At 44.5% G+C, this 12,493-nt stretch overlaps 1 protein-coding gene across 1 annotated transcript in view; it reads left to right on the top strand.

Annotated features, from left to right (window-relative positions):
• Nucleotides 1-494: 494 nt before the first annotated feature.
• ESS2 (ess-2 spliceosome associated protein) overlaps nt 495-12,493 on the top strand; it is a 28,818-nt gene continuing 16,819 nt past the window's right edge. The window contains exons 1-3 of the mRNA XM_075341789.1: nt 495-702; nt 4,516-4,681; nt 10,105-10,188. Of these exons, the coding sequence (XP_075197904.1) occupies nt 550-702; nt 4,516-4,681; nt 10,105-10,188 (403 nt within the window). The 5' untranslated portion in view covers nt 495-549. The remainder of the gene's footprint in view (nt 703-4,515; nt 4,682-10,104; nt 10,189-12,493) is intronic.

The following is a 12,493-nucleotide window of genomic DNA, read 5'->3' on the forward strand; positions in this document are numbered from 1 at the left end:
TTGTTCCACTCCTGATTTTGGCTACAAATACTGAGGTAAAACACTAAACATGTGTACGCGGTCTTATGCGTGAATGGAGCTGCAGATTGACCACCACTACATTCACACAGGGCTTCTTAGAGCCCTAGTTCTCGGGATCAGTGCTGTTTCCATCCGTCAGACCCCCAGTGATTGGGAACACAACCCCTATACTTTGGATAGGAGATAACTTCCAAACTTTAGAATGTCCCTTTAAGGGCCAATATAAACCTGTTGCCGGGGAAGAACATTGGCCCATAGATTTCTATGGGTGCCATATAAATTGATATATTTATGAATTGTTAAAAATTGTGAAAGTGGTTTTCCTCCTCAACGAATATTTAACGCAGAGAGGAACGAAGAGCAGGAAGCAAGCCTCATTATCGTATACCAGGAAAAATACACTATGGAACTACATGTCCCGACATCCCCTGCGAACAGACGGCGTCGGCGCAGCTCACTTCCGCTTCCGGGATCCTAGAAGCCTACACTATCTTCCTGCTATGTGAGTGTAGTGTGATTGAGCTGAGGATGGCGGCCCCGGGACCGGAGAGCCCGCACTGTGGGGCACTGGTAACGCGGAAACATGGCTCCACGGCCCTCGCTGTGCCCGGGGAGGACCCGCAGAAGGCGGACATTAAGAGGCCGAAGAAGCAAGTGTTGTGCGAGGAGACGTACATCCAGGTGTGTGCTGTGCTCCCAGCGGTGAATGTGGCAGGGCTATGGAGAGGTGCTGGTTCCTACCACCAGATCGTAGGGTTATTGGATCGTCTGATGAACGGGACAGATTTGGTCGGAGAACACATCTGGATTGTGATTGCTGAAACCCCAGGATGATGCAGTGTCAGATCTGTCACAGGGCGGCCTCCACCTCTCCTGACAGGAGGTCTGCACAGTGTTGTCGGAAGACATGCAGCGCCGTCCGTCCATCCAGGGTCGATATGTGCAGCATTGGACTTGTATGTAATGAGTGGCGCTATTTGTCAGATGCTACAAATTGGCAGCTGATCCCTTTTCAGTTTATTTTATGTCTTTGGAAGATAAAGTAGAAGTGTCTTGGGCCATGCTATGTAGGGCGGCAGCATGCGGATGACTCGGATTGGTTAGATCATTAAAGGGCTTATCCCCCACCTGGAGAACCTCTTTCCAGCACCACTGCAGCGTTTTTTTCCTTCTCTCAGCGCTGGTCCGTGTTCCTACTTCACTGTGTTCACTTTTTATCAACACCGCTCTGGTCCCGTATCGCCATCTTGTGCCTATAACATCTGACTGGCTGGAAGTCAGACGTTACATCTTAAAGGGAATCTATCTGCAGGTTTTTACAACCTCACCTGAGAGCAACATGATGTAGGGACAGGGATCCTGATTCCAGCAAATATATCACTTAGATTAGTGGGTGCAGCGGTTCTGACACAATTAGAATTTTTTTATATTTAACAAAGAGCTGAGAGAGTCCTTTCCCATCCTCACCAGGTTCTAGGTACAATGTCTATAGACCTTGAGTTGCTAATCACAATCAGACAACATGGCAGAAGCCAGCTAGTCACAGCAATGATAATGTCGTAGTGATAAAACACTCAGTTTGAGCAAACACCAGCACAGGAGGTGATATGTGACACATGTTGAATTCTTTGTTAACCCCTACATCATGCTGTCCCCAGACCCAGTCACTTTCTGCCCTTATTCAGATTGAGGTCTGTTCTGACACATAGTAAAGTTTTAATAGTAGAGTGTTGGGTACTGTCCTGATTTGGGTACACTATGTCATGGTGGGATGGCTTTACACTTTTTTTGATCAAAAATAGTGTTTACTAATTACCCTATGTTTATTCATGTGCATTATGCTTCTCAGGGCTGTGGAGTCGGAGTCGGAGTCGTGGAGTCGGAGTCGGAGCTCATTTTGGTGGAGTCGGAGTCGGAGTCGGTATAAAATGCACCGACTCCGACTCCTAAAATATATAATAAATTGGGGACAGGAGTGCAATGCAGAATGTGCTGAATATTTTACTAAATAATAACATTTAGTATAATGCTTATATTTAAGTGAAAAATTTATTGTAGTACAATGTGAACATCAGACATTTAATTGTTTTTATGATACAATAATCAAGATATTTGGATAGAACATAAAATATTTATTGGAATACAACTTTAGAACACAAAAAACTAATAAATTGTAAATATGTAATATATATATATATATATATATATATATATATATATATATATATATATATATATATATATATACACACAGTGTATATACACACACAAGATATATATGTAATCTACTGTATATTACATAGTGTATTACATATTTACAATTTATTACAGTTTTTTGTGTTCTAAAGTTGTATTCCAATAAATATATTTTATGTTCTATCCAAATATCTTGATTATCGTATCATAAAAATTATTAAATGTCTGATGTTCACATACACATATTCATGTACTACAATAAATTTTTCACCTAACTAAGCAATATATGTCGGAGCCGGAGCCGGAGCCGGAGCCGGAGCCGGAGCCGGAGCCGGAGTCGGAGCCGGAGTCGGAGCCGGAGTCGGAGTCGGAGCCGGAGCCGGAGTCGGAGCCGGAGTCGGAGCCGGAGTCGGAGCCGGAGCCGGAGTCGGAGCCGGAGTCGGAGCCGGAGCCGGAGTCGGAGCCGGAGCAAGAGAATTTGAGGAGTCGGAGTCGAAGGTTTGGCTTACCGACTCCACAGCCCTGATGCTTCTATTTAGTTACAGCAGAGTATTCATTGGCTTTTCTTTGTTTTATGGCCAGTGTGAATGTGTGCTTGTATCTAATGTATACCAACTCATGCTCTCGCTCATTTTTTTTTTTTTTTTTTGTCCTTGGACTACATAACAAAAACCTGCTGACAGATTCCCTTTAACCGCTCTATGCAAGTCTGAGAGCCAGAACGAGGTTCTCATAGAGTTGTATTGAGTTATGACCTCCGGCACGCCATCACACTGGAGTTGCCGGCAGTTCACAAACTGCAGAAAACAGACAGCAGCGATGCTGAAAATGGATTAAAATGCTAGAGAATGAGTATAAGAGCTCTTTTCCACTTGCGATTTTCATGTGCGAGTGCAATCTGATAAAACATTGGATCGCACTCGCTCCAGTGTTAATCAATCAGGCAGTTTCCTCTTTCCTGTTATTTCTCAATACGAATCGCGCTCTTGGTGCAATCGCTGCATGCTGCGTTTGGCAGCGAGTCTCGGCTCATGCACCCCCATACAAGCCTATGGGAGCGTGTGAAACATCGCACTGCACTCGTATGTTATGCGACTGCAGTGCGGTGTATGTAGAGACAGACAGCGGAGGAGATGGGGAGAAAGTGCTCTCTCCCTCTTTTCCGCAGAGTGATATGATCGCATCACAGTCGCATGACCCTCGGCTGACACCCACAGCAGAGAGTCATTAGCATATTGCTTCTGATGCTTTAGCATTGGAAGCGGTACGCAAGGGCAACAGAACCCTAAGATAGGGGGTAAGGGACTTAGATTTATGTCCTTGACCAGGTCTGTCCCTTCAATGCGGTCTCTCAGCGCAAGCCCACATTATTCCCCTCACATGTCAGTTGATCTGATCAGCAGACATGTGCAGCTAAGGCTAGTTTCACACATCCGGCTTTTTGCCGGTTTGCCGGACTCGAGAATAGAGTGATACAGTACAATGGCAGCGCGGCAACTTCCGGGTCACATGCTCTGGTCACATGACATGTGACCGCAGCTTGTTGCGCTGCCATTGTACTGTATACACTGTACTGGAGTGCGCCAAAAAGCTGGATGTGTGAAACTAATAGGTAGGGGTGAATCGGAGATCTATCCCCCTTCTGTTAACCCAAACTCTGACAGTGTGATCTAACACGTGCCGGCAGGGATTAAGCAGTCGGCGACCCCATAACGCAATGACGGGGCGCCAATGGCTTGCCATGACAGCGTGGGATCAGATGATGACATGTGAATGCCGGCCGAACAATGCTGAAGTATTGCTCTGATCAGCAGAAGCGATTGAACAGTGCAGGACTAAAGTAGGAGACTATTAAAACTAATAAAAAAAGTAAAAACAAAAAAAGTTTTTTGTAAATAAAACAACCCCTCCCCCATATATTTGTTATTGCCGGGTTCAGAAATGCCCGATCTATCAAAATATAAGATAACTTAATCTGATCAGTAAAGGGTGTAATGAGAAAATGTCAAAATTACGTTTCATTTTTTTTTTCATGCTGCAACATTGCATTAAAATGCAGTAACAGGCGATCAAAACATCACATCTGCTGGTATAAATAGAAATGTCAGCTCAAGACGCAAAAAAGGGGTCACTGAGCTCCAGATCCCAAAAAACAAAAACAACATTGGTCTCAGAAAATGGCGACAAAAGCACAAGTCGTTTTTTTTTGACAAGCATCTGATTTTTTTCACCACTTGCTTTACCTTATATAAATTCACTGCATTTTTATTAAATTACGTCTCAATATTTCTTCTATAGAACCTGCAAAAAATCATCCAGAGAGATTTCTTTCCCGATGTGGAGAAGCTGCGTGCTCAGAAAGAATACTTAGAGGCAGAGGAGTCTGGAGATCTGGAAAAAATGAGACAAATCGCCATCAAGATTGGCACCTCTGGGAGAGGCTCGCGGGAATCCCCATTACCGTGTAAGTAAAATGTCCTGGCGTTTTGGTTTAGAGATAAATGTGCCTGGCTGCAAATGCGCAGTCAGGCTTTGTTTCATGCTGGTCGCAGAGAGGGCATCATGAATAAACTGATGGGTTCCCTATAAACAAGCCGATTGATATCTGTACTTCGACTAAAGCCTGCTTTACACGGGACGACCGATTGTGCGATTTCACAATCGATCGTACCCGCACCCGTCGTTTTTGCGTCATGGGCAAATCGCTGCCCGTGTTGCACAAACTCGTTTAACCCCCGTCACACGTACTTACCTTCTGGACGACCTCGCTGTGGGCGACGTCCTCTTCCTGAAGTGGGAGGGACGTTCGGCGTCACAGCGACGTCACACAGCCGCCGGCCAATAGTAGTGGAGGGGCGGAGATGAGCGGGATGTAAACGTCCCGCCCACCTCCTTTCTTCCGCATAGCCGGCGGGTGCGACGGGACGGAGGTAAGCTGCTGTTCATCGTTCCCGTGGTGTCACACGGAGCGGCGTGTGCTACCCCGGGAACGATGAGCAACCGGCGCCATTTTAATTAAACGAAATTATGAAACCGAGCGACGAGTACAAGACTCACGATTTGTGAGCGATACTGCGTCGCTCGGAGGTGTCACACAGCCCGACGTCGCAAGCGATGACGGATGTGCGTCACAAAAACCCTGACCCCGACAATCTACCGCACGATAGATCATCTCGTGTAAAGCACCCTTAAGAATCTGCTCTTGCAGACGTCCATGCAAATCGATCCAATCTCGAACCACAATGCTTATACTGGTGATGGCTCACCTGACCCGTGTGTTACAGCCTCATAGAAATATAGGAAGCTGTCAGGAGACAAATTGCCATTCTGTGCATTGCAGTCTGAGATTGGGCTGATTTGTTCAGATGTCTTAATGAGCCCTTATGTGCCTATAAGCAGCACTAGAGAGACAAGAGAACATCAAGTGCTATAGGGTCTTATTCGATGGACAAATATGATTATTGAGGAGTATGTTAACTGCTCACCTTTTGGGTTGTATAAGCCAGAGCAAAGGAATCAGTGTCTGCCAGCTGCTGCAGTACTAAGGGTTGGGAGATCCCATAGTGTAAAACACGTAGTAGGAGGATAGGAGTTTGTCTGCACTGCTGGTGTTAAAATCAAGCAATCTAGGGAACGTTATACAGGATTGAGCATGCGGTTAATTCAACGTGTTTTGAAGTTGGACCAATTCCTTCATCAGGAGATCCACAGTATATGTTAGAGGACAGTATACAACACTGTGGTCCCCTGATGAAGACGTTGGTCCAGGTTGAGAATAAACTGCATGGTAAATCCTGTACGTCTTTAAATCATAGGGGGCCGGGCTGCATCCTACTAGTGCGTTTGCTGTTTGACCTGTTGGCTAATGGCTGTTTTTGGTGAGTTGTTTTCTAAGGATCTGTGGTAATACACTTTATATGTATCTAACATCTTTGTGACTGATGTGTGCGTCGTATCTACTCTATACAGGGCACTGCTTAGACTGCCACAGCACTGGACACTTTAATGAGTTTTATGCTGCTGTTTGTCTCTTGCTATTTGCATTGACATCTTATAATTAATGTATCAAGGTGTTTCATTAATGCATATTGCACCTTACTATAAGGCCTAGGCCACATGGCGAGAAAATCGGTGCGAGTGGAGTGCGATAAAACATCGCATTCCACTCGGACCAATTCTAGCCTGTGTGTCAGCACACATGAGCGATTATTATCTCAGCCCTAATCGGACCGAGAAAACAATCGTAGCATGCTGCGACTGTAATGCGAGACTCTTTTCTCTCGCACCCATTCAAGTGAATGGGGCGAAAGAAAAATCGCACTGCACTCGCGGTACACCGGTGTACCGTGCGTGCAGAGCGAGAATCGCAATAGCCGGCTATGGAGGAGAGAGGGAGATAAATCCCTCCTTCCCCCTTCTCCGTGCCGACCCTCCCCTCCACAGTGCCAGAAAGCCCCCCTCCCCCCAGCTGAGGTCTGCTCGCACTGTCGGACTTCATTTCGCAGGGATACTAGCATGACACTTGGCTCTTGCTGTGCTGCCAGCGTGAGCCGAGTGTCATGCGAGCACTGCAGTAGTGCACCGTGTGGCCCCGGCCTAAAATGAATACTTATACCATTTGGGAATATTGTTGCACCCTGATGCCCATGCGATTTGCTCATGTGGTTGACTGGACCCGTATAAGGCACCATTGAGATTTCATCTACATGAGACCCTTTTAATGGTTTGCTGCTGTTTGTTTCGTGCTACCTGTGCTGCACTTTCACAGATATCTGATTATAGGGCATCTTTCCTAGCAAGGTGTTTCATTCATGCATATTGCACTTTGCTAGCACTGTACACAATAGCGCTTAAAATGCTGCTATATTTCTTTATTTTGCACTCTGTGGTTCAGCATCATATATATAGCTATTGAATCAGAGACCTGCATTGTATACTTCTTGGTCAAATGTTTACTTATGCACATTGTACTTTACTATAGGATGGACATCATTGTCAGAACAGGTTGCCCTGATGCCCACTATTGGTGCCAATCATATATTTGTAACAGTCAAGTATCATTTTCTTAACCGTACTAGTGTGTGTGTGTGTGTGTGTGTGTGTGTGTGTGTGTGTGTGTAAAGTGTTATTCCTCATTAACTGTAGCATATTCTTCGTGCCTCACATGTTGTGTCCTCTGATTTTATGTGTTTATTGTATAATACAAACCTTGACTCTTCATACACAAAGTAAATATTGTTCTCGTGTGTGGGGACTGCTCCATCCCTTCCGGGTTGGTGTTTTTGGATTTCTACTACTTGTATAAGCATGTTAAATGTAGGGACCCCCATACAGCAGTATGAAAAATCATGCTGGGCAAATTCTAGCCCAGATTGGTCAATATGACCATTGCACAGACTCAAACTAGCATATGAGAAGCAGGAGAACAAGAGTCAAAAGATGCCAAAAAGTGAATACAATTTTATTATTATAATCATAAATGTGCAACCAGCAAAAAAAGAGGTAAAAACACAGAGGGATGTGGAAAGACAGACAGGACCGCTAAAAAGATAATGTTTTGGAGATGACCAATCACATGCATAAGGCATACAGGGGAGATGTCAGAGCAAATGTTGCAGGAACAATATATATATATATATATATAAGTGCATGTGCATAAATACATATAAATAACCCGCTCAGACATACCCAATACATGAGAGAGATCTGGTCAAATCACTTAGATGGACAGAGTAAAGTGGCCAGTGCATAATCCCAAAGTCATAGTTCAAAGTTCATAGTCCTGAATATGCAGAAAAAGAGGCTCCCCCATAACCCACCAACGTACGTTTCGCCTCTTTGAGCCTGTGCTCAAGTTCGGCTTCCTCAGACTGCCTTCTCCCTTCCTAAGGAAGCAGAACCTGAGCACAGGCTCAAAGAGGCGAAACGTACGTTGGTGGGGTATGGGGGAGCCTCTTTTTCTGCATATTCAGGACTATGAACTTTGAACTATGACTTTGGGATTATGCACTGGCCACTTTTGATGCACTGGCCACTTTACTCTGTCCATCTAAGTGATTTGACCAGATCTCTCTCATGTATTGGGTATGTCTGAGCGGGTTATTTATATGTATTTATGCACATGCACTTTTATATATATATATATATATATATATAATATATATATATATATATATATATATATATATATATATATATATATATATATATATATATATATATATATATAAATTTGTTCCTGCAACATTTGCTCTGACATCTCCCCTGTATGCCTTAGGCTATGTGCGCACGTTGCGTAAATTCATGCAGTTACGCTGCGCTTTGCAGCGCAGCGTAACTGCATGCGTCCTGCGTCCCCTGCACAGTCTATGGAGATTGTGCAGGGGCCGTGCGCACGTGGCGTCTCAGTGCGCAGCGCTTCGGCTACTGCCGAAGCGCTGCGCAAAAAGAAGTGACATGTCACTTCTTTCCTGCGCTTTGCCGGCAGCTCCTGCTCTGTCTATGGCAGGAGCTGCAGGCAGAGCGCATGGAATCGGCGCTCACTACGGACATTTCTGCAGCGATCTAAAGCGCACATGTGCTCTTCAGATCGCTGCAGAAATTTCTGCAGGCTAGTACGCAACGTGCGCACATAGCCTTATGCATGTGATTGGTCATCTCCAAAACATTATCTTTTTAGCGGTCCTGTCTGTCTTTCCACATCCCTCTGTGTTTTTACCTCTTTTTTTTGTTGGTTGCACATTTATGATAATAATATTGTATTCACTTTTTGGCATCTTTTGATTCTTGTCCTCCTGCTTATCATATACTTGTATAAGCAGCACTAAGAATAGATAAAACAACTTTCCATGAGCGAACCAGCCAGACTGTCTCACCTATACGTGATTCACCGGGTATATAGGTCTCCTTTACTGATGTTTAAAATGGGGTTGAAAAGGAATTCGGAGTGTCCAAGGTGTCAGGGACCTGACGCAGGTATTTTTCACATGATGTGGTCTTGTCCGAGACTGGTCTCCTTTTGGACTCAGGTTATCCACAAGATAGGAAGAACATATGGGTGTGTCCTCCCCAGGGAACCAGTGATATGCCTATTGGGATATGTTGAGTAGCTTGGGGTGGAAAATACTATGAAAATTGTCATTGCTAGGCTGCTATATGCGGCAAGAAAGCTTATCGCCAGGTCCTGGATTAAAAAAGACCCCCCCGACCAGGGGAGAGTACATTAAAAGGGTGAAATGTATTCTTCAGCTGGAACGGGGAGTGTATGAAAGAAGGGGGAATGTTAAAATGTTTGAGAAGCTATGGTCTCCTTGGCTGCAATGCGAATAAGACGAGTGATGGACCAATAAACTGGTCTGGGACCGGGATAGCCGTCTGAGACCTCTGATGTGTATGTTTTGTTTTATTTGTGTTACTAGTTGTTCCTCTTGCACAACGGGATGGTTGCTATACTACAGTTGAAGGGTATCCTAAGTGTGTACTAAATGGGATGTAGTATCGGGGAGAAGTGTTGCTGCCGGGGTGGGGGAGGGGGCGGGAGGGGGAGTTAAAGGGGTAATAGATGTGATAAATTTAATTTGGATGCCGATTTGTTATTCTGTTGTATGTATTCTGTTTTAATAAAAAAGTATCTGATTTAAAAAAAAAAAGAATAGATAAAACATTTGGGTGCCAGGGTAAGATCCAGCATTGTGTAAAAACTGCAATTTTCAAAATAACTATTGCCTATGACATGTTCTTACAGTATTACATGATTCACGTATAAAGCCTGATTGCATTCTGTGCTTGTATCATGATGAATAGGAAATGCTCACCTATATGAATACATAGGTTTATATTGTGACCTCTTATTACATATTGTAATATGTCTTCATCTTCTTTCCCCAGATGTGACACCAGCCACATTTGAGACTCCTGCTGGAGTTCCTGGAACACCTTCATTTACTGCTAAAAACCGAGAAGGGGAGGAAGGTAAAACCTTCTACTGTAACTGTTTTCTTTACTTCGTAAATACAGTGGAACCTCGGTTAACGAGTAACCCAGTTAGCGAGTATTCCGCTTAACGAGCAAAGCTTGCTGTAAATTTGTAACTCACTTTACGAGCAAGCTTTGTCGTACGAGCAAAATACACACACACACACACACACACACACACACACACACACACACTATAACTATATACACACACACACACACCGGTTCCGTACATCCACCGCGCTCTGACCCGCTCTTACAGTCCGCACAAACCCGCACGCTCGCACACATATTATGCTTACCTTACCTTCATTTCCATTGCCGGCCTCACGGTTCTTGTAGTTCGCTGCTACAGAATGTGTATCGGTAACCATTGCAACGAGGGAGGAACTCCCGCTGTCAGCCGCTACTCAAAGGCAGCACGCTGACCAATCTGAGGCAAGCGGCTCCTGCCTTTGACGTCAGCGCTCTGGCAGCGGAAGCTCTGGCATCAGTCGCGATGTTTACACAATACACATCCTGTACCTGCGGACAAGAACCAGGAGGCCGGCGATGGAACGGAAAGGTAAGGTGAGCATAATGTGAGTGTGTGTGCATGTGTTGAATGGCACAATAGGGGACCAGGATGGGACATTTAACAAGTTGTGGAACGAATTGTTTGCATTGCAATGATTTCCTATGGGAAATCTTGCTTTGCTAGACGAGTAACTTGGTTAACAAGCACAGTCCCAGAACGGATTGCTCTTGTTAACCAAGGTTCCACTGTATTAACATGGCTGAGATACACTTTTTGTCCCATAGAAATGAACTCTTAGGCCTTGGTCATGTTAGTGCACTATAGTTCCTAATAGCCATATTGAGTAGTCTTGCTAAATATTGTACATTTATCACCTGTCCACACGATACTGTTGTTCATCCCAAAATGACGTCCATATATTCTATGTGGGAATGGAGTGGTACTGTGACCATTGTTGTTTACCTCTATGGAAAATCTAAAAAGAATGTGCTAAATGTAAAGCTATGTCAAGATTTTGACTCCTGTGGCGAGAAAAGCCTATTACAGTTATACATGCGAGTCTCAGCTGGCGCCGATTTACAGGCTGTTTATTAAATTAATGACACAGATGGCAACCAAGCATCATAGATACAGCGTATTGTGATTTGTAGATCAGAAGGGAAAGAACACAACACTCCATGGGCAAAAGTGTTAATCTGTACCACAGTGGGTAAATTTTTTTTTTTTTTTTTTAAACATCCTAAAAATGCAAAGAGATTTTCAAGGGGTGTTCTAGCTAAATGAAGTAATGACTAGATATGCAAACATGTCGTATAATTTCTTTCATCCTGGATATCAAGATCTGCTAGTCAGTGAGTGGGAACATTTTTTATTTATTTTTATCAGATTCTTATAGTTCTGGAGCTAATGAGTTTAGTCAATCAATTGTCATATGCTTTACTTAAGGGTACTTTATCGCTAGCGAGTGTACCCGCCCCCGTCGGTTGTGCGACACGGTCAAATCGCTGCCCGTGGCGCACAACATCGCTAACACCCATCACATGCACTTACCTTCCCTGCGACGTCGCTCTGGCCGGTGATCCGCCTCCTTTCTAAGGGGGCGGGTCGTGCGGCGTCACTGCGACGTCACACGGCAGCCGTCCAATAAAAGCGGAGGGGCGGAGATGAGCGGGACGTAACCTCCCTCCCACCTTCTTCCTTCCGCATTGCCGATGGAGGCAGGTAAGGAGATGTTCGTCGTTCCTGCGGTGTCACACAATGCGATGTGTGCTGCCGCAGGAACGACAAACAACATCGTACCTCTCGCAGCAGCGATATTAAGGAAATGAGCGATGTGTCAACTAGCTCATTTGTGTTACACGCTGCGATGTCTGTAACTGCGCCGGATGTGTGTCACTACCGACGTGACCCCGTCGATATCGTTACCGATATCGCAGTGTGTAAAGCACCCTTTACACTCATAAAGTAGCACACTATCAGGGCAGAAGATATAGTTCTGCTCATGTATTTTTGTGACCTCAATTCATATTTTTGTCGTTTTTGTTTCTTTATTCATCATGAAGTATTAATAAAGAGGAAGGTGTCTGTGAGTCCGAAATGTACAGTGATAAAAACATGACATGCTACTAATAAAAGCTTCCAGTTAGTTGCTGTAGCCAAAGTTCAAATCCACCATCCACACCAGAAGTTGCACAAGTAGTACAGACATTCCCTAGACAATGGCAAACAGGAAAACTCTTCTCAGGTGATCCATATAGGAACCATATGGTCTCTAGTGTTGGCTTG

This window comes from Anomaloglossus baeobatrachus, chromosome 1 (genome assembly GCF_048569485.1).
Source record: "Anomaloglossus baeobatrachus isolate aAnoBae1 chromosome 1, aAnoBae1.hap1, whole genome shotgun sequence".
Lineage (NCBI taxonomy): Eukaryota > Metazoa > Chordata > Amphibia > Anura > Aromobatidae > Anomaloglossus > Anomaloglossus baeobatrachus.